This window comes from Halichoerus grypus, chromosome 4 (assembly GCF_964656455.1).
Source record: "Halichoerus grypus chromosome 4, mHalGry1.hap1.1, whole genome shotgun sequence".
Taxonomy (NCBI): Eukaryota; Metazoa; Chordata; class Mammalia; order Carnivora; family Phocidae; genus Halichoerus; species Halichoerus grypus.
Window position 1 is genome coordinate 101,594,548 of NC_135715.1, and position 22,946 is coordinate 101,617,493.

General features: G+C 40.5%; 2 protein-coding genes across 16 annotated transcripts in view; both read left to right on the plus strand.

Moving 5' to 3' along the window:
* The window catches only part of RAB3GAP1 (RAB3 GTPase activating protein catalytic subunit 1), a 113,644-nt gene extending 101,828 nt beyond the window's left edge, over positions 1–11,816 (plus strand). Inside the window, exons 20-25 of one of the 3 annotated variants that reach the window (XM_078070716.1) lie at positions 3,771–3,867; positions 3,965–4,068; positions 4,210–4,325; positions 6,244–6,346; positions 9,140–9,160; positions 10,016–11,816. In XM_078070716.1, coding sequence (XP_077926842.1) covers positions 3,771–3,867; positions 3,965–4,068; positions 4,210–4,325; positions 6,244–6,346; positions 9,140–9,160; positions 10,016–10,252 — 678 coding nt within the window. In that variant the 3' untranslated portion in view covers positions 10,253–11,816. Of the gene's footprint in view, positions 1–3,770; positions 3,868–3,964; positions 4,069–4,209; positions 4,326–6,243; positions 6,449–9,139; positions 9,161–10,015 lie in introns of all 3 variants that reach the window. The other 2 variants (XR_013447093.1, XM_078070717.1) reach the window with 2 other exon arrangements.
* A 1,385-nt stretch (positions 11,817–13,201) lies between these two features.
* The window catches only part of LOC144381608 (uncharacterized), a 42,539-nt gene continuing 32,794 nt past the window's right edge, over positions 13,202–22,946 (plus strand). For 6 of the 13 annotated variants that reach the window (XR_013447095.1, XR_013447096.1, XR_013447094.1 and 3 more), the window contains exons 1-2: positions 13,202–13,446; positions 14,745–14,852. Coding sequence is in view for 3 of the 13 variants with exons in the window: in XM_078070728.1 (XP_077926854.1) it covers positions 14,819–14,852 (34 nt within the window). In the remaining 10 variants the exon portion in view is untranslated. Of the gene's footprint in view, positions 13,447–14,341; positions 14,458–14,744; positions 14,853–18,325; positions 18,413–22,946 lie in introns of those variants that run through there. The other 7 variants (XR_013447097.1, XM_078070722.1, XM_078070725.1 and 4 more) reach the window with 4 other exon arrangements.

The window sequence follows — 22,946 nt, forward strand, 5'->3', positions numbered from 1 at the left end:
AGAATTGCAAGGAAATAATAACTATGTAGTAGAGAAATGGGGCAATACCTTGAATGGATGGTCAAAACTAATATTACTAATAAGGGATAGATGCAGATTGTCTGCATTGAGATGTGATACTCTGAAGGATCCAACAGCACTTATGCACTGACCCATGAGTACATATTCTGCATCTAAACATGAGGAAGCATTAGGTAAACCCCAAATGAGAAACATTCTGTTCTAAAAAAGAGCTGAAAAAAAAAACCAATCCACAGCACACAATTCTAGGAGTATATTAAAGGGACACAGGAATCAATTGAAACATTACCCAGTGGCCAATACTAGAACAGTATGAGCAACAAAATAAAGTACCGTTGGACTGTAACTCAAAGTATAAAATAGACATCCTTGAGTCTATACTGTTACAAATAAATGATTGAATAAATTGGCGAGAAGAAACAAATCGATGCAGAAGAACTTCAAACCTGCTCTGCCCACAAGGAGATGGAGCAGAACTCCTCACTGTGTAAGCATGGACTGTGCATAGTGACTTCCTTCCAAAGAGTGCAGTATGGAAATTGGGGAAAATGAGTAACCTTACAGTACAGAAACCAGACAAATACTGTCTTAGCCAGGTGAGCAAGGTTAGCAACATGGATAAGTCAATATTGATGAGTTTCATGTACTCTTGATATGAGGTGATGAAAGTACCACTTTATAACTCTCTCATCTTTTCCCCAAAATTCCTAACCCCAGTTTGACCATGAGAAAAACATTGAGTTCCAGTTGAGGCACCTTTTACAAAATACCTGACAAGAATTCCTTAAAACTGTCAAAGTCAGGGGCACCTGGGTGGCTCAGTTGGTTAAGCGCCCAAATCTTGATTTTTGCTCAGGTCATGATCTCAGGGTCCCTGTGTTGAGCTCCACACTCACTTTTTCTCTCTCTTAAATAAATGAATAAATAAAATCTCAAAAAAAAAAAACCTGTCAAGGTCAGTAAACACAAGGAAAAGTCTAAGAAAGTGTCACATGTGAGGGGAGCCTAGAAATAGGACTACTAAATATAATGTGGTATCCTGGTTGGGATCCTGGAATAGGAAAAGGACATTAAATAAAAACTGAGGAGAGTGAATATACAGATATTGACAGGATGATTCATAATAGCAAAAAAGTGAAACCAAGCTAAATATCGATCAACTGATGAATGGATAAGTAAAGCACGGCATATTCATACAATGAAATATTATTAAGCCATAAAAATAAATGAAGTTCTGATACATGGTATAACACAAAGGAACCTTAAAAGTATTATGTTAAGTGAAAGAAACCAGAAATAGAAGGCTACATGTAACATGATACCATTTATATGAAATACCAGAATAGGCAAATTCATGAAGACAGAAAGTTAGTTTAGTAGTTACCAGGGGCTAGGAGCTGGGAGAAATGAGGGAGTGACTGCTGTCGGGTAATGGGTTTCTTCTTGGTGTGATTAAAATGTTCTGCAATTAGATAATGGTGATGTTGTATAACTTGTAAGTATGCTAAAGACCACTGAAGTGTATATTTTAAAGTGGTGAATTTTATGGTATGTAAATTGTATCTAAATTTTTTTAAATTAAGAAAATATGAATAAAGCATGGAATTCAGTTATTCAGAAAGGGGAGGGGAGGGCACTGTACTCAAAATGTCCATGTTATAAAAGACAGACTGGAAAACTTCCAGATTTGTTGTGATTAAAGAAGTATGAAAACTAAATGCTGTGTATGATCTTTAACTAGATCCTGTATGGTGGTGGGAAAAGGTTATAAAAATCATTATTTGGTCTATTGATGAAATTGTAATAAGGGAAAGTAGGCTACATTAAAAGTATTTGATCAGTGTTAAAGGTAGTTTATATAATCACAATAGTTTGTCTTTTGATTATATAAGAAAACATTCTTAATTTCAGGAAATACACACTGAGATCTTTGGGGGTAAAAGGACATGGTGTATGTAACTTGCTCTCACATTACTCAGAAAAAAATGTATGTGTGTAATATATCGTATGCACATACAGAGGAAAGAGATGGGTGTGATTAAATGAGGTAAAAGGTGAGTCTAGGCAAAGGGTATAGATATATTTTGTCTTCTTGCAAATTTGTTTGGTTTTAAGTTAAGGAAAACCAAAGTTGAATAGTAAGTGTTAGCAAAGATGTACAACACTGGGAACTATTATTACTCTAGATAAGGATGTAACTCTTTTGAAACACTTTGTAAAATAATTTGGAATATGACTTCAATACAAAAAAATAATTGTTTGGCATTATCTTGTATATATCCAGTTCTGTTTTTCGGTATATGCCCTCAAGAAATTCCCCTACATGTACTCCAGGAAACATACCCAATAATAAAACAGGGACCTTATTTGTAATAGCCAAAAATGGGGGGGCGGGGGGTTGTCCATCAGTGGAGGAACATTTTAATATAGAGTGAAAATGAATAAACTACAGTATGTATCAACATATGCATCTCTAAAAGAATGCTGTATACAAGTCACTGAGGGTCGGAACCAGAAACATTCCATTTATATAAAGATTCAGGGCAGACCAAACTAAGCAATACATTGTTTGGGGCTATACACATATGTGAGAAAACTATGTCGACAAGCAAAAGAATGATTAGTAGTCACTTACTGATGGTGGGGTGTGTGAGGGAGGGAGACTTGATCAGGGAGGCACACGGGGATTTGGAAAGTGCTGGTGATGTTCTGTTTCTTAAGCTGGTTGGTGGTGTGTAAACAAGTGTTCATGTTGTCTTTAAGTTATTTATTAATACTCTGGTATGTGTATTTCTTAATTAAAGAAAATTATCAAACCACACAAAATTCTGCAAGCCAAAAAGTAAAGGTTATAAGTCATTAAATGAACAAAGCAAGTTATAAAATAGTATGTATATTACAGTTTTTTGTTAAGAAATTGAATATGCCTATATCTTTGTGTTTAAATGGACATAGAAATAAGCCTGAGAAGATAAACACAAAAATGTGTTGCTTCTTAGGAAGTAGGATTTCTGGAGAGTTTTTGCATTATACTCTGTGTATGTATGTATGCATTCATTCGTTCATTCATTCATTTCAGAGATCTGTGAGCATTTATCATCCAGGTTCACGTAATGAGATTAGATTTCTTTTATCTTTACTGCTGTTGAATAAGGAGCTTAAAGGTAGGGTCCATGTGTTATACATAACTTCTCTGTATTTTTTTAATTAGAACAATAATAAAACAATTTGCATTTTGGATAAACGATAAACCAGAAAATTAGTGGAAGGTCTCCATCAATGTTTAGAAATGTTAAGTGAGTAAAGCAGGTTACAAAACAGTATTTTACATACTTAATATTCATTTACCTAATATCTGTGTTCAGTATCTTAAAAAATCCCAGAATGAGAATCTTCCACCATTAATAATTGTTATCTCTCGGTGGTATAATTTACAGATGGTTCTTGTTTTCTTTGTATTTTCCTAATTTGCATGTATTACATACTGGAAAGAAGAACAAAATTGCATAGTCACCACTATAAAATTCTAAAATCCTTATTAGTTTTCAGTAACGTTATTCTTACTATTGTGGGTAGTAGCTACTTACCTGGATGAGTAGGGCAAAGTACCAAGAGAAGAGAGCTCTTCTCAACTCTTGTTATAGATGTGAGTTCAGTGGTGCAGAGGATTTTTTTTCTTCGTTCATAAATGGCTACTTTATTCTTTGACAGCTCCATTGATCATTCATGTAACTTTGTGCCTCCTTCAGGTGCTGCACTATCTGGCGGTACAGAAACCTGCAGACCTCGCTCGGCACCTGTTACCTTGTGTAATTCACGCAGCTGTACTCAAGGTAAAGGAAGAAGGTAAGTGTCTTATTTGGTTAGTCATTAGTTCATTTCCAAAATGAAAGTATATTTTGCCTGACTTATTTAATGATGGCTTTGATCTTCTTAAAAATAGAAAATCTGGAAAACATTTCTTCAGTTAAGAAGATTATAAAGCAGATAATAACCCATTCCAGTAAAGTTTTGCACTTCCCCAATCCAGAAGACAAGAAATTGGAAGTAAGTTTGCTATGGTGTCAGGATCTTGCCAAATGTTCTCACTAGTTGGCACTGATTATTTTAAAGATACATTTTTTTAAAAGGCTGCCTTTTTTTTTTTTGCTGTTTTCCAATGTGTGTCTCTCTCTTTTCCACTGTTAGGAAATCATCCATCAAATTACTAATGTAGAAGCTATAATTGCTAGAGCCCGCTCACTGAAAGCCAAGTTTGGAACTGAGAAATGTGAACAAGAGGAGGAAAAAGAAGATCTTGAAAGGTAATTGATATTTGAGTAACTTTTGTCTGCAGTAGGAAAAGCCACCACTCTCTTTAGAACATTTTAATAGAATACTGAGATTCTTTTGTGGTACCCTATTTTATTTGTAACAAGCATCAGCTAGAGACAGAAAAATATTTAATTATTACAGACTTTGACCTCTCCTATATTTCTGGGTAAATTGCGAGGCATTTCCATTCCTTCCACATTTAGAAACAAGTCTACCAGGTCTTTTTTTCTAGTAATGTCCTCGTTTGCTCTTGGAGATGTGCCTGCAGTTCCCGGTGGAAGAGCTAGTCACTCTTTGTTACGTGAAATGCCCCAGAGCTTTGCTTTCTCTCTTTGCTTAGCTCTCACTGTTCTTTTACCACAGTCTGAGGTGTTCTGAAATTGTATTTCTGCTCAGTTATTTATTTAACTTTAAACAATACTTTTGAAAGCAAAGGTGCATATCCTGTGCACCTTGTGAACATATTTTGAAAGAGTGACCAGATGGCCTCTCCAGGATGATACAGATGACCGGGTCAATCTTTTCCTCCTCCTGAGAGAGACTTGACACCATTACCTGTCAGTATGAGTCCCTGCCATTTTTGCCTGTGGTACTTGAAAGAACAATGTTATTTTAATTGTGATAAAGTATTTCCAAATTTGTTACTTCAGCAACTTGAATTTATCATAACTTTAAATTCTTCATCAGCCTTTTCAGAAATGAAATGTCATTATTGATGCTAAATAATTAAGATAATATGACAAGGCATGTGCTATAGCTCTTAACAAGTTCTTGTTAGAATTTTATATCTTGTGTTGAGTGAAATTTTCTCCTAGGCTTCTTTGCTCTTGAAAACTCCTTCCTTTTTAAATGAGAAGAATAAGTACTAATCAAGGGAATCGTTTCTGAAATAGCAGTATGAATTAGTGGTGCACGCGTGGTGCTTTGACCCTGATAGCTGTACATACATTCTCTGGGATGTACTTGGAGGTGTAGTGTTTCCAGCACATAATGGCACAGTTGAGGCTTTGCCCAGAAAAATGTGTATTTTAAGCACACATGCATGCACACACACATACACACCCACTTTAAAAGAACAAATAATGAGAGATATGGATTATTGCTTTGCTGTATATGTATAAATTGGTTTTTGTTGTCCAGAAATACTTTGTTTTGTTTTTAAGATTTTATTTATTCATTTACTTTAGAGAGAGAGAGAGAGAGAGAAAGCATGAGCAGGGGTAGGGGCAGAGGCAAAGAATCTTAAGCGACTCCTTACACAGAGCAGAGCCAAATGTGGGGCTCGGTCTCATGACCCTGAGATCATGACCTGAGCTAAAACCAAGAGTCGGATGCTTAACTTGACTGAGCCAATCAGGCATCCCCCAAAATACTGTTTTAATCTTTTATTTACTGTAGTATTTTCTAAGCTCCTAGTCTGAAAGAAATAGACTCAATATTTCTTTTTACCCTTTGACAGAGGTGAGGTTTTGTTTTTTTTTTCTTTTTAGATTTATTTATTTATTTGAGAGAGAGAGGGGCGTGAGAGTAGGGTAGGGGCAGAGGGAGAGAATATCCAAGCAGATTCCCACTGAATGCAGAGTCCAACACAGGGCTCGATCTCATGACCCTAAAGTCATGACCTGAGCTGAAATCAAGAGTCCAGCATTTAACCAACTGAGCCCCACCCAGCCATCCCCAGATATGAGATTTTTAGGAAAATTTTATGAAAACAGTTGAAAGGCAGTAAGATTGTCATTTGAGTCTATTTTAATTCCAAATGTCCCTCTGTTATAAAAGTTCCACTCTAGCCTTAGTAGGTTTAGCCAGTATGGTTTGAGAGTCTGTCTACAGAATTAATTTGGGAGGACTGGCACAGTGTGAACTGAGCAGCTCGCTTTCTGTCCTTTCATTACCTTTCTCCCCCAGGTTTGTGAGTTGCCTTTTGGAGCAGCCTGAAGTGTTAGTCGTGGGTGCAGGAAGAGGCCATGCTGGCAGAATCATTCACAAGCTGTTCGTGAATGCTCACAGGGTATGTGAATTCCCTTACTGACTGATCCTGATCTCTTCAGACCTCTCCTCAGGAAGATGCTGTTTTGATTCCCACACTTGGCTGGTTATATAGCTGCTGAGTGTAAGTCTGGGCATTGGGTTTGAACATTAAAAAAAAAACAATGACTTTCAACAGTGACTTTTGAGTCTTTGAAATCCATTTGCTTTCTTACATGTTTAAGTAAAATAATAAGTATATTTTAGGATATAAATTTCCAGACCCAGAAGGGTCTGAAATCCATTGTTCCAGAATCTAATAGGGACTCGGTGTTAGCAATGGCCAGTGCTGTGCGGTAGGAAAAAATGTTGACTACTTTCATATTAGAATAGAGTTCAGTTTTACCAATTTTAAACTCCATGTACTACAAATGGATTCACAGTTTCATTTGTGAAGTTTGTCTATTTTTGTCATGGTGCATTGATCTAAGGAAGAGCAAGATTTCAGATGTTTAGGACTATGGAAACAGGCTTTAGCACAGAAAGAAAGCCCAGTTTGAATAATTATCTTTGCCATTACCTCTGCTACTGAAAGTAAAGGTTCAAAAGATATGTAGTACTTTCTGACATTCTGAAACTCTTAAAATTTGAATTTTTATGGAGGTGATGCTAGTTATACTTTGTGTGGATACTTTCTGTACTGATCTTGTTTACTGGTTAAGAGGATTTTCATGTCAGCACTCATTATGTGAAAGATTATGATAAAAATATTATAGAGTGTAATACAGACAGTCTCTGACTTACAATAATTTGACTTAGGATTTTCAACTTTATGATGGAGGAAAAAAATATGTATTCAGTAGAAACCATACTTTGAATTTTGAATTTTGATCTTTTTTTGGGCTGGCGGTATATGCAGCATAATCTTCTCATGGTGCTGGGCAGGGGCAGATCCCTGTCAGCTATGAGACCCCAAGGGCAGACAGCCAATATACTTACAACTACTCTACCCCAAAAACCATTCTGTTTCTCACTGTCAGTACGGTATTTAATAAATTACATGAGATAGTCAACACTTTATTATAAAATAAGCTTTGTGTTAGATGATTTTGCCCAACTGTAGGCTTAAGTGAATGTTCTGAGCTCAGGTAAGGTAGGCCAGGCTGAGCTGTGATGTTTGGTAGGCTAGGTGTAGGAAATGTATTTTCAACTTAGGATATTTTCAACTTAGGATGGGTTTATTGGGATATAACACAATTGTAAGTAAAGGAAGATATATAAGTACAAGGGTGCCCTTTACCTGGAACTGTGATGACTCTAGAATGACCCACTTTTGAAAGTGTAATTCTCAGAATCAAATAAGAATTTTCATGGGTTTACATATGAAATAAAAACTGTATAATCTCCTTTGAGTCTGTCTGGAGTATATCTAGTTAATATATTCAGTTTCACAGCCAAATGTACTGACCTGAATTTTTAGCAAGAATTGAAACCTGTGATTATTTATGGGATTGTTCCCTAACTTTAAGAATTTCAAGTTAAAAACCAAGTATTTTATTTCCTTATAAATTAGAGTTCTAGAAAACAATAGATGCTTACTTTGATTTGTTTTTGTCTTTGGCATGAAATCAGGAACCAAGTTTGTTTTTTGCATCCTATATCTTTCACTAGCTCACTAGCCAAAAGCTAACAACCACATTTCCTTGTCACCACCAATATGAATTTTCCTCCTATTGCTGATATTCTTTCCTCTGTCCTCACTTTTAAAAAACTTGTGTGTTAAGAGGACTTGAAATCTCAAGCATTTTTATTTTTAATGCTGAGAGTATTACTTGTGAATATTTAAGCAAAATTATATTTTCCAGAATGGAAATAGCTCCCCTCTGCCCCCCAGAATGGGAATAGCTCCCCCCGCCCCCTAGAAGGCTTATTGTAAAATGTAGGATAATACAGAAAATATAAAGTAAAACTTAATCACATTAATCTCACTACCCTCTGATGATCACTGTCAACATTTGACATGTAGTATATATAAATACATATATATTTTAGAAAAACAGGATTATATTCTGTGATTTACTTTGTTATTGTGTTCCACTTAATTATCTTATTACATTAATAAATACAGGAGTGTATCATCTTTTCAGTGGCCTTGAATAGCTAATACCCTTTAAGGGGTGAAATTGTACATTTTTCCTGCGTTATGTAATTGTAGAAGATTTCAAACTTTCAAACCTTGTAGGGAATGTTTTTAGGGAATTGGCAGACTTTAATCCATAAAACAAGCACCTGGTTGGTACATTTTTGAACTCAAACCTTAAGTGTCTGGTTGATGTAAACCATTAAAGTATCTGTAACTTTTCATAATTAACTGATACTTTATATCAGTTTTACTAATCAAGATTTTCACTTTTTTTAGAAAGTAATGAAATTTCAGTGAGAATTTTGTATAGCATACAGCAGTTTTACATATTTAGAACTCTTTGTTTAAACTTCATCATGATTACATGTGTCAGTGGTGTATTCCAGTGGAATTCAGCAAATAAACCACAGATTGGATTTTGCTTCAGTTTTACCAGTTTTGCCCATTAAATGACACTGTATGTTGCCTGTTGAACCATCAGATGCATGAGAAGTAGGATATGTCTGCTCAATTTAACAGCTAGGTGTGTTTTATGTGGTGTGTGTCTGTCTTGATATTCTTTTGATAGGATCCTGTTCCTTAATGTAGTGCATGCCATCTCTGAAATGATCTTGAAATCTCTTGTCTAGCCCTTTTTAAACCATCTTGCTTGTTTCCTTTTCATCACTGTTTCTTTTCTCACCTTTTCTCAAGCTGACTGAATCTTCTGATGAGGTAACAAAATAGCCTTTGTCCCTCATAGTTCCTTGTTCCTTCCCATCCCTCTAACTTCATAAGGTCATTAAGACTAACCACCTCTTTAACAGTCTGGATTTGGCATACCTTTCATGCTGATGTTTAGTATAACATGATTTCATATTTCCATTACCAAAACAGTACTTTTTTTTTCTAAATCGATGGTATTGTGAAAGAAATCTAATAATCAGAGAAATGAAAGAAGTATAGTGATCAAGGTTAAAATGAAGGCTCTAATTGAATGTTTTTTATGCAATTTTAATGCAAAAAAATAGATGCCTTTAATACTGAGAACTTCTCTTTTGTGGCCATTGCTACATTACATGGACCTCTATCATTTCTTTATCACCTTAGCTGCTCAGCAAACAAAGCCAATGTCCCCAGTTTTAATTTGGCAAATGAACTTTAAAAAATGAAAGAGTGGAGATAAAAACCATCTTTCCAGACTCTGGGGGAGAAGCAGCTCCTTACTGGACTGAGGACATCAGACTTGAACGTGTGTTGTTGCTAGAAGAAATGTGTAGAAACCAGTGCTACATTTTCCCTCTTCAGATGTCGGAATATGGCCCTTACTTTTCAAAGCAGATTGCCTGGCAGTCATTATCTCTTTTGTCTCTGTCACCAATTTATTTGTAATCTCTGGCTGCTCATGCAGTGTTTCAAGCTTCTTGCTTTTTCTGTTGGTTTTTGAGTAATCATAACATGGCTGACTGCATTACTGAGTAACGTAGAACATTTTTTTATATATTTGTCATGTTTATTCATCTGTCCTTCAAAATGATCTAAGTTTAGCCTTGGACTTGCTCTTGAATTTAGCATTTGATTCTGTTCAAGGCTGCAGCCATGGCTCCACCGGAGGAGGAACTGAAGCGAATGGGCTCTCCAGAAGAGAGAAGGCAGAACTCCGTGTCAGACTTCCCACCCCCTGCTGGCCGGGAACTCATTTTGCGCACCACCGTGCCACGCCCGGCTCCGTACTCCCGGGCTCTGCCTCAGCGCATGTACAGTGTTCTCACCAAAGAGGATTTCAGACTTGCAGGTGCCTTTTCGTCAGATACCTCCTTCTTCTAATTCTTGTAGAGCCGCCTCATTTATGGCTTCAGAGACCATGCTGACCCCTTCTGAGGGAGGGAGGTTGTGCCAGTCAGAACTTGAGAGGCTGTGAAGAGGACCTGTCCAGTCCAATGATCAGGAATCATACCAGCATCTGAAAGACTTTCCAGCACCATGCTTGGGCTCTGTTGTATCTTGGTTGGGTCAGAGAGAATGGGCTTGAGCTGTTGAAAGATTTGTTTCTCCAAAGAAATGGCCCTTGTTTGACCAGGGGTCAGGGGCAGGAGGTGGGGGATGTGCAGGGACCAGAAGAACAGCAGGAGCTCTCTGTACTCGCTCCAGTGGGATTGTGCTCATTTATTCTTTCCTGTGACTATCCCGTAGGCTATTGCCTTGCATTCATAGTCTGTGCAAACACACTTGTTATATTTGTTAGTATCAGGTATGCAAGACAGAGTGTCTGTTAATTGAGATTTCTGGATATTTTGGTGGTAGCTGCTTTTCCCAGAATCTGTGTTTTTGAAATACTAAATGACATTCTGTTTATTCAATCATCTAGTGGCCATCTTGATTGTACTAATTAACTTTTGATGAGTATTTTGAATATTCTAGGAGAAAACTCAGAATTTCACATAGTTTATGTGTTTTTCCATGTAACTATGATCTAAATGTATTCCTTCTGATAAAACTATGTATTAAATGTCACTGCAAATTAGTTTTGTATCTTATCTTGTGAGGTTTGTTTCTCTTACTTTGTTTTTGGTTGCCAGTAAGAGACCACCCTGCAGACGGTTCTCCTCCTGCTGTACAGCATGCATTCCTTTTTTGTGATTGCCGGCTAGATGCTGTATTTAATGGAGTAGAGATGAGCACATGCTACAGATATAGCTTTGGAACATAGAGATGATCATGCACTTAGTATAATTTGGTGTATGTGCTAATGTAATGAATACAAGATTATTTCAGTGAACTGTTTTGCTTTTGTGTTTTAGCTAAAATGAAAATAATTGATGCAGATATATAGCACCCAGCATAAGGATAAAAGCAGCATATTTCTAGTTATGTGGTGATCAAGATTTATTAAATCTGTATTGCTATATGGCCTCTGTTCAGTAATCTGAAGTCTATTTTTAGGCCTAAAATTCTCATTTTAATCCAAAGCAAAAAAATGGTTATACTGAAGCATAGACCTTGCCTATGTAATTTAAAGAATTAAAAGAGCTGTGTAAACCCTATTATATTATTTTTGTAAAAAAAAAAAAAGTGTGTGTGTACATATATATGTATATATGCACATATATACGTATATATGTATATATGAAGTAGGGGAGCCCTGGTTGGTGACCTCCCAGCCTTCACAGTGCTTCTCTCTGAGATGCTGGACTTGATTGCTGCTGGTAAACCATACAGATGCAGGCCTGAGTACTGAGCGCTGTACCAAGTAGAAAATGTATCCTTCAAGGACAGGATTTGTCTGCTTTCCAATGAGGAAGTTAATAGCAAAGAAACGTTTTTCAAAGAGAAGTTGGACTTTAAAATAGCATTGTGAATCTAATAAAAAGGAAAGTCTTGCTTTCTCTGACTACTTGTCTTTTCTCTCCTCTGGTGTGCACTTTGGTCTTATTTCAGTTAGTTTAATTCTGTCTCACATCTTCTTAAATATTTGCAGCCTGCTGAGTCTTGCAGGGGTCTCAGAGAACACTCTTTGTGCCTTCTCTTTTAGTGGCAGTTACCCCAGTTTACTTTTATTATAGCTGTGTGTTGGTTTATTTCACAGATACTAAGTACCTACTTTATATCAGGTACTGTACTAGGCGGTAAAGATAAAACAGACACCACAACACTCCCTCCTTTTCAGTGACCTTTCTGTCGTGTAGGGAGGGTTGATGTTACATTGCCGTAAAATGGTGAGTACAGTCAACTCATCTGAATGAATTGGAAGTCCAACATTTATTGTATAAATGCATTCATTCATTCAGTGGCAATAGAGTAATACATGCAATATTAGTGAAGAGACTAATGTGTGTAATAATAAGGTGTTATGCCTGAGGTTTTTCACTCAGGCTTTAGGGATCAGGAAAATCTTCTTAGAGGTAATTTCTAGATTGAGACCAGAAGATGAGTAGGAGCTGATAAAGGGTTAGGGAAGTAGAGTAAATTGCTTGCAAAGAACTACATCCCGTACACTTGCTGATAATTTATTGTGATTTTGCTGCCCCTCCCTTGAAGTGTGGTTTACTTTGTATATTTGGACATTATTTGTCTTCCAATCTGGACTTAGCCATGCCTCTTCGGTCACTGGAGTATTAGCAAGTGTGACACAGGTGGAGACTTGAAAAGTACTTGCACCTTGGGGCTTGGACAAATGTGCATTTGTCCAACTTCCTTTCCTCCACTCTCTTCCCTTCATTTACTCTAACCACACTGACCTTTCATCTGTGTCTTCAGCTTCCCACGTTTCCTCACACCTCAGGGCTTTACATTTGCTATTCCCTGTCTGGAACCATCTCCCAGATTCTCACAAGGCCCGTTTGCTCACTTCCTTCAGGTCTCTGCTCAGATAAAAGGTGAGCAGATCAGGTGTATATTTTCAAAGCAGAATGCATGGATTTTGCTGATGGAATGCATGAGGGTAGGACAAAGTCAAGGATGACTTGAAGGTTTGGGGCCTGAGTAACTGAGTGAATGATGCTGTCATTTACTCAGGTGGGGAAGACTGAGGGAAGAGCATTTTGGGGGATGATGTAAGGTTCTGAGTTAGGATGTGTTAATTTGAGAGAGCATTTAGATACCTGTGGTGTAGCCAGCCTTTAAGATGGCCCCCACTGATCCCTGCCTCCTGGTATTCATACCCTTGTGTAGTCCCCACCCTCCCACATTTTGACCAGTGAACATGGAGAAAGTGTTGATATGTCACTTCCAAGATTAGGTTATAAAAGATGTTGCAACTTCTGGCTGCTTGTTCTCGTGTGCATGCTCTCTCTCTGTCCCTCTCATCACTTGCTCTGGGGGAAGTCAACTTCCATGCCAGAAACAACCCTAAGGAGAGGCCCACATGGTGAGGAATTGAGGGCTTCTGCCAACAGCCTTGTGGGTGAGCTTGGAAGTGGATTCTCCTCAGTCTCAGAAGACTGCAGCCTCCTGAGGCACCCAAGCCGGAAGTACCCAGCTGCACTGCTCCTGGATTGCGGACCCTCAGAAATTGGGGTGAGGTAATGTTTTTATTTTAAACTAAGTTTGGGGACAGTTTGTTTCACAGCAAAATAACAAAGTACCCAAGTGATTAAGTCAGTTTGGGGTTTCAGGAAAAGGTTAGAACTTGTGCAGTAAACAGAAATTTCAGTGTAGATAGTACTTAGGCAGAGACAGTAGGAGAGCCCTGCGGAGTAAGTACAGTGGGAAGAGAAGGTCTGGAGATTGACCAGAGATCAGGAAGAGGAGGAGGACTGCCAGAGGAGACTCAGGAGGAGCAGGCGCTAGGTGGAAAGACAACCCTTCAGTGTGATGTTTCAGAACCTAGGAAGGAAAATATTTGAAGGAGGTGGGAGTTGATTAACTGTGTCAGATGCTACTGAGATGTCAAGTAAGACAAGAGCTCAGGACTGACTGTTACAACTGCGTGCAGAAAGGAAACACAGTTCTCACTGGGAAAGAGCAGGGAAGTGGCAGGCTGGAGGGAGGCTGGTGCACCTCTGCCCAAGCCAAGTGGGGTTGTGCTTACCGCACACTGTTCATCGCCAGGGGCCTCTGGGGTAGGGCAAGAGCATGAAGCCACTGTTCCGAGCCAATCACACCCCTCTTCCCTGCCCCACCACTGCCTGCTCCTTCTGGGCACACAGGGTGATGGATAGGGCTTGGCACTCCACACACCCTGAATGGATGAGCACCTCTTGATGGCAAGGGAGGCCCCACTATTGTGTTTGAATCTTCTGGACTCTAATTTTTGGCCATCGGGCACCATGAAAGCAGAATATTTCAGATTATGAGCCTCTGGAAGCCAGAGCAGTGCTGCCGGCATTTCTTTAGCTCTGAGAAGTGGGGCATGGCATCAGCCTATATAAATGGGCGTGGCTAATTCTTGAACTACAGAATAAAGCTAGTTCATCTTAGCATGCCTTCTTTGCCAGCAGTTTCCCCCTGGTGGCCTGTGATGTCTGACAGGTGGTCGTGGATAAACCTGCCTCAAATGAACAGTCTCATCTGTCGCAGGGAGCCTTCCTGGGGTGAGCTTACCAGTCAAAGAAGGCAGCTGAACAAAAGGCCCCTACTTGGCCCCTAGTCTTGTGGGCCAGTCTCTGACTGGTCTGTGGCAGCACTCCTCTTGTCCCCTCTGCGTGGCCCTCCTCGGCAGCAGGGGCCTCTGGCAGCTCTTGGCACACATACCCCTGATGCTTTCCAGCTGGATGAGCCTTTTTAAGGAAACTACATTTCTTCCCTCTCCGGTTGATAAACAGGTAGATTTTCTCCCCAGGTAAAACCATGATGGGCTGTCCTTTGTTTGGGTTTGCAGGTTTGTCTTCCTCTTGTCCCAGAATAAGGTGGATGAATAGCCTGTGAGGGAGACCTGTTGGGCTGGGCTGGCTCATGCTGGAGGAGCTGCTCGCCGGGTTCAAAGCTGGTGAGTTGATTATCTGCAGTACCTAAGCTTGTGATAAAAAGTACTCCCCGGGGAAGGAAACCAGAATGAGTCACTGTATTTGTTTATTAAGGCTTCTGTAACAACGTATCACAGACTGGGTGGCTTAAAACAGAAATTTATTGTCTCACAGTTCGGGAGGCTACAAGTGTGAAATCAAGGTGTTGGCAGGCCCATGCTCCCTCTGAAACCTGTCGGGGAGAATCCTTCCTTGCCTTTTCCTGGCTTTGGGTGGTTGCCGGAAGTCCTTGCTATTCCTGGCTTGCAGGGGCAGAACTTGAGTCTGTGCCTCTGTTGTCACGTGGCCTTCTCTCCTGTTCGGCTGTGTCTGTTCTCTTCCTGGGACACGAGCATGACCTCATCTGAGCTTCTTACATCTGCAGTGACCCTGCTTCAAACATCACAGTCTGAGGTACTAGGGGTTTAGGATTTCAACATGCATTTCTTTTTTGGACGGGAGCAGGGGTCATAATTCAACACCTACAAGCATCACTCAGAAGCCCCCCGGTTGGACAGATGCCCAGCTAGTTGGTGGCAGGCCACGGGGCCTGATGTGTAAGAGCGCGGGCCCACCTCCGGAGAGAGCAGTTCCATTCTCTGCCTTGATTGGCTGCAAGATCCTCGGCTGGTACCTAATGTCTTCTTCTGCCAAAGTGGGGACAAAAATAAGTATCCAACACATTGTAACAAAATTAAACAGGATACTATCTAAAAAATGCCCAGCATGGTATAGGTAGTTGTTTAATAAAAACAAACTGTGTCTAGGAACTGTACTGGAAAGTGGTACAGCTGTGGGCGAATGAATGGTTAGCCGTTGTTTACGTGAGGACACACCTACCCAGCCAGTGTTCCTAGACTTGACAGCCCAGATAGCCCCATCACGAGAAGAGTGACCGAAATCGCCTACCATCTCATCAAATGAGCTCGTTTCTTTTGATCCCTTTTCCCCTCCTTGGGTCACTGGCTCCCTGGAGGAAACTATATTTAACAACTGAATAGACTCTGTCAAGTCAGAGGACCGGGGTGGGAAGTTGGGAAGAGTCGAGGCACGTTCCAGGCGGAGGGGCCTATCCGCAGAGTCCTGCAGACACGGTGTCGGTGTTGGTGTGGCCGGGGTGAAGAGTGAGGGGAAAGAGAGGCAAGGTAGAGGAAGTGGTGGTAGGTTCCAGAGCCTTCCTTCCCGGTGTAAGAACTTGGACCTTGTCAAGTGATAGTGGAGGAGCTCGAGAGGTTTTCAGTAGAGAGAGAGGTGCAAGCTTAGACTCAGACCCGTAGGAGCCACAGTGATCCCCGCAAAGGATGGCCATGGCCTTGAGTTGCGTGGTGGTGATGGGGTGAGAGATACAGCAGGTAACACTGGGTGAAGTGCAGGAGGAGGTGGTCGGCGAAGGCTGATGTGTTCTGGATGCCCGGCTCTGACCCGAGGGGCCAGCTGCTCTGTCGTGAGAGGCAGCGCCTGGCTCAGATTTGTGGTACGTCATCAGCCTAAGCACAGCCACTTGCCATGGAAGCCCCTGCTGGAGTACTGCTCCGTCCGCACTCTAGTGAGATCTGCACCCGTTCTGTTACAGGACCCACGGTAGAACGATGTCCGTGGGGAAATGCCCATTACATACAGCATCCAGCAGTCCTCAGTCTTACCAGCTTGCTAATGACAGGGGAGGGGAGGGAGCCCCGGTGGTACTCGCCTTTCCTTCAGCAGCCTCTGCACACACACTTGTTTCTGTTACGCATTTGTCAGGAAAGTGACATCGCCTCCCTCCAGGGCCTAGTCAGACCCTGACTAACAAGTGATGGGACACAGATCAAAACTTTTCTTAAGTTCTTCAGCCATTTGACAGTTTGAGTAAATAATGACTTCTTGGTGCTATTTATTCACATTCTCCTTTCTCAGCCCTATTTTTGGCCCAGAACACTCTTTATTTTTGTCCGCGTTACATAATGAGGGAACTGCATTCTTAGTAACCCACTGTCACTCCTGTGTTATCTTGCCTACACGAAAAAAGGAAATATTTTTGGAGTGTGAATTTCCCAAACGTTCTCAACTATTCCGGGCCTGGAGGCATAACGTCATGGAGGGAGGACTACAGTGGGGAGAGGGCCCAGTCTTCCCAGGCTGAGGCCGAAACGTGGTCCTTGCAAGATGGCGGGAAACTTCCTGGTGCCCTCCGCTCCCTGGCCAAATGGCAAGAGCTTCTCTCTGCACAGAGTTTTACATTTTTAGCAGCTCATACTTTTAATGGCTGTTTTTCATTTTTGTTGCTTCAGGATATTCCAAAGGTTGGGGGAAAAAATGACCAAAAGCAAATGAAATGCTCTTCTTAAGCAGTCTAGTGACAGGCTGAACCCCCTGTGGGGGTCAAACCAGGAGGACAAGGTGGTTTGAATAAGTTTGAAAAGCTTGTTCCCAGCTGTCCGTCAGGAGGCTTGTGTAGCTTAATTGAGGGGATATGGCCTAAGAAGGCAGCTTCCCTAGAATGGGTCTGTGCGGAAGTTGCTCAGTCCCAACTGGATGCGTCTCTGCTGAGCCATAGAAGGCCTATAAAAATGTATCTTCCGAAGAGCCCAGGAGTTTCAGATCTTACACCATCTGGCTGGAGAGCCAGACAGGTTTCCTTCATGGGTTTAGGGGATTCCCCAAGAGTATCCTAGTTGGAAACTGCTTCTGGAAGCTGTTGTAGGACCAACCTGTAGGAAAAGCTGACCTACCTCTAAGCACAGGGGTGCTGCTGGGGGCAGCCCAAGAAGAACTGTTCAGGTCCTAATAGGGACAATTCAGCTCAGCAAGTCCTATGAGAAAGCTGGGATATAGGTGACCTTCATCATTGAAGACTTCATCTGAAACTTTGGCAAATAGTCAAATTATATATGATCTTAGAGCAGGTAATTATCCCACAATTAAATAAACTAATCCAGAGTTTCTCAAGCACAAATAATGTATGGTGTATCGTAAAGGCACAGCTTCTTACAGACCCTGGCGTTTATCTTCAGATCACTTAGCAGCACTGTGAGAGCAAATTCACCTGTAAATGTGGGCACCCCAGTCTTCATGTGAGTCAGAATAGCTAATAGTCGTTGCTCAGCCTACCACTGAAATGAAAACAAAACAAAGCAGTAACACTTTAAGAAGCATCACAGAACTCAAAAGACCCTGGGGACTATATCCTTAGACCCTGTGGTGGGAGAAAGGTCTACAGAACCTGTCAGATGTGATAGAGAGCTATTTCCAGGGAGAAACACAGCACATTAGCTTGTGCAGTAATCACAATACTGGATTAAATGGACAACATCGAGCTGAAACTTTATATGTCCGTTCCAAGGGTTTACTGTATGTAAGATGTTCCTTGCCTGTGAAGGGATGTTCATGGGCCCATGGGTGTAAGTTCTGCTAGCCTTCCTCCCAGCTCTGTACAGAGGACAATTCTAAGTTTGTGACCATCTGATGTGCTCTCCAGGGTCAGTGATGGGAGGAGCCTAGGAGGTGGAAGCCCAACCAAGCTGCGAGAGCCGCATACAGAAGGGCCTGCCAGATGCACGGGAAGGTCAGAGGTTCAGTTCACTCATGGGTCTCAATGTAGCATGTGGTAGCCGTGACATGTGGTTACTTGTCATTTGGCTGGCATAGGGGTTTGAATCCTGCCTAGAGGCAAGAAGGCTAGTGAATAACTCTGGCTGGCTACCCAGCATCTGCCTTACTCTCTGTGTTCACATAGGTTCTGTGAAATATTGGCCCTGTAAAGGAAGAAAGCCAGAGGGGAAAAAGGAGAAAGTTAATAAAAGGATGACTGAATGTTTTTGTCCCCCCAAAATTCATGTTGAAGTCCTAACCCCCAGTGTGTTGGTTTTAGGAGGTGGGGCCTTTGGGACATGATTAGGTCATGAGGATAGAGCCCTCATGAATGGGATTAGTGTCCTTATAAAAGAGACCCCAGAGAGCTCTCTCGTTCTTTCTACCGTATAAATCAGCAGTCTGCAGCCCAGAAGAGGGCCTTCACTAGAGCCTGACCATGCTGGCTCCATGATCTGAGGCTTCCAGCTTCCAGACCCATGAGATACAGATTTCTGTTGTTGGCAAGCCTTCCTGTTTATGGTATTCTGACCAAGGTAGAATGGCTTTGGTTAGTGATATAGTTACATACAATGAATATAATATAGCATTTAGTGGCACACCTTTGTATATGACTTTGGGCTTCTATTTACAAAATCATTAAAGGCTGTACATTTTTCAGTTTCACAGGGAAACTTACTGGTTAGTGGAATTTACTTGGGTTCTTTTGATTGTAACAAATAAAGACCTAAAGTAAGGATTCATGGGGAGCAGTGAAGGCCATGAAATGAAACTGAGCCATCACAGGACTCGACCTCATGGAGTCTAGAGTCTGGAGTAGGTTTTAAAATTTGGGTTGGCTCTAGAGAAACTTAGCTGCAGGAATTCACAGCTTCCCCCCTGCTCGTGTATGACCAGGAATGCGACGTGGCTCCAAGTGACCATCTTTCTGTCCTGGTGCCAGCTAGCCTCCTCATCTTGTTCATAGTTTGGTTCCTGTGGAGAGTGAGCTTGCTCAGGGTCCAAGGCAGCTTCTCTTAACTTTGACATCACCACCTTTCAGTACCAGCTTCTCTTGCTTCCTAGTTTAGTCTTTCACTTTTCCAATTCTATAAAGTGCCTGACCAGCCCAGTTCATCTTTTAATCCAGCCCATTAGGCATAATTTTTGGATCACGGGCCAGCCAACAGATTAACTTCCTTGGGTTATCCCTTCAACTACAGCTGAGAAATGGTTCACGGATGTCCATGGATTGTCCTCTTAGGGGAGGGTCTTGAACAGGAAAGAATCCTTTGGCAGGAGGTGTGGCAGTAACTCTAGTGTGGTCATGATTTTTGTTATTCCTTAAAGTTTCATTTAATGTTTTATTTACTTCAGACTTAGAAAGTTGCAAGAATAGTACAGTATAAAGAAATCCTGTAAATCCATTATGCAGATTCACCCCTTGTCAATAATTTTGCCATTTTAGTTTCCTAGCCTAGTTTTTAATAAATCTGTGTTAAATAGAAATGATGAATGTCTCTATCTCCCCTCTGCCCACTTAGCTTTTCTTCCCCCTGTGTTGTGATGGAGAGAAATGACAAAAGCTATGTTGGGTCGATTCTCAGGAAAGAAGTTGTCAGAACAGTATGGAGCTGATTTAGGAGATATGTTTTCAAATTTGAATCCTATCAGACATGGTAGAGATCTTTTGTTATTTTTATTGCATAAGACAAAATCATGCAGTTAAAGCTTAAGAAAATGACATCCTAGATTCTCTGAAAAACCATAGCCAAAGCAACTGAAATACTAAATATCAAATGTCTTTTAAAGTGTATATTATACAGATTTTAATTTTTTAAAGACGCAATTTACAATAACAAAAAATTTACCTAGCAGTGAATTTGGCAAAAGATATGCAAACTTTTTTGTTGTTGTTTTAGAATTTTAAGTACTTTTTTTTAAGTTTTTAAATTTTAATTCCAGTTAGTTAACATACGGTGCAATATTAGTTTCAGGTGTACAGTATAGCGATTCAACAGTTCCATACGTCACCCTGTGCTCATCATAACTCATGCACTCCTTAGTCCCCATCACCTATTTCACCCATCCCCCAACCCCTTCCCTCTGGTAACCACCAGTGTGTTCTCTGTAGTTAAGAGTCTTTTATAATTTGTCCTCTCCCTTTCTTTCCCTCTCTTTGCTTATTTGTTTTGTTTCTTAAATTCCACATATGAGTGAAATCATACGGTATTAGTCTTTCTCTGACATTTCGTGTAGCATTTTCCTTTATAGATCCATCCATGTTGTTGTATATGGCAAGATTCATTCTTTTTTTATGGCCGAGTAATATTCCATTGTGTATATATCCACACACCATATCTTTATCCATTTATTAATTGATGGACACGTGGGCTGCTTCCATAATTTGGCTATTGTAAACAATGCCGGCTATAAGCATAGGGATGCATGTTTCCCCTGAATTAATGTTTTTGTATTCTTTTAGTAAGTACAGAGTAGTGTAATTTATGGACATAGTGTAGCTCTATTTTTAACTTTTTGAGGAAACTCCCACTGTTTTCCAGAGTAGCTGACCAGTTTGCATTCCCACCAACAGTGCAAGAGGGTTCCCCTTTCTCCACATCCTCTCCAACACCCGTTGTTTCTTGTGTTGTTGATTTTAGCCGTTCTGACTGGTGTGAGGTAAGATATCATTGTAGTTTTGATTTGCATTTCCCTGATGATGAGTGATATTGAGCATCTTTTCATGTGTCTGTTGGCCATCTGGATGTCTTCTTTGGACAATTGTCCAGGTAAGATATGCAAACCTTTTAAAGGAGAAAATCATAAAACTTTATTGAAACAAATTCAAAGGCATAAATTGAGAGATAGGTCCTTGTTCTTATATATAAGGAGTTGGTATCACAAAGATGTCAGTTCTCCCCACAATGACCTACCTATATTATGTCTAATAAAATCCCAAATTGGTTTTCTTTTCTTTCTTTTTTTTTTTTTTTTTTTTTTGAGTTTTGGTGGGAACTAGAATAGTTGAATCTGAAATGTATATGGAAGAGCAAACAGCCATAAACAGCCAAACTATTCTTGAAAAAGAATAATAAATTAGGAGGTCTTGCTTTATGAGATATTAAAACTTATTATAATGCTATAATAATTTATGGCTCATAATAGTTCAGTAAAAAAATTGGATGCTTATTATATCACTGCCTACTCAAAAATCAATTCCTGGCAGATGAAAGACTCTTACGTAAATACAAAGAATAAGAAACAAAAAACCTCCACATAAAATGTTTAGACTACTATGGGGGAAAGTAGCTTTAAAATTTTAGTGGAAGGATATCTTCTTCTTCTTTTTTTTTTTTTATGATTTTATTTATTTATTTGACAGAGAGAGACACAGTGAGAGAGGGAACACAAGCAGGGGGAGTGGGAGTGGGAGAAGCAGGCTTCCCGTGGAGCGGGGAGCCCAATGCGGGGCTTGATCCCAGGACCCTGGGATCATAACCTGAGCCGAAGGCAGATGCTTAACGACTGAGCCACCCAGGCGCCCCTGGAAGGAGATCTTCTTAATAAGACACAAAGAGGGGCCCCTGGGTGGCTCAGTCAGTTAAGTGTCTGCCTTTGGCTCAGGTCATGATCCCAGGGTCCTAGGATTGAGCCCCCATGTGAGGCTCCCTGTTCAGTGGGGAGCCTGCTTCTCCTTCTCCTCGCTCATTCTCTCTCTCTATCTCTGTCTCTCTCTCAAATAAATAACATCTTAAAAAAAAAAAAAGACACAAAGAATACTCACCGTAAAGCAAAAGATAAATTTGGCTACATTACTATTAAGAACCTCTTTTCAACAAATACCATAAAGACTATGAGAAGAGAAACCACAGGCTGGAAAATGGTATTTGCACACAGACAACCAACATGAATTAGTGTCCAGAATAGATTTAAAAATCCTCCCCCTGCCCCCACCTGCCATGAATTAGTTAAAAAGGGCTGAAAACCTACTAGCAAAATAGGCAGAAAAAGACATGAACAGGTCATAGAAAGAGAAAAAAGAATGAGCAAAACATTTATGAGATGTTTATCCTCTTTAGTAATTTGAGAAATGCAGATTAAAATCATAGTGAGGTACCATTTCACACAGTGGGCACACATCTTAAAGTTAGACAATATTCAAGTGTTGACAAGGATTTTGAGCAACCGGGACTCATCCATTGCTGGCAACAGTGTAAATTGGTACAACTTTGGAAATATAATTTGCATTTCCTAATAAAATTTGAGCACATGCTAACCTACAGTATAGTAACTTGTCCGTGGGCGGGTGCTTTAGGGAGTGGTTCTCATGGTGTGATCCCCAGACTGGGAGCATCAGCATCTCCCGGGAGCTTGTTAAAGATGTACCTTCTCCAGCCACGCAGACCTGCCGAACCAGAGACTCTTGGTCTGGGGGGGCCGGCACTATGTGCTTGAGCAAACCTTGCACGTGATTCTGATGCACGTTCAAGCTTGGAACCGCTGCTTTCAAGAAACGTTTGTGTGTG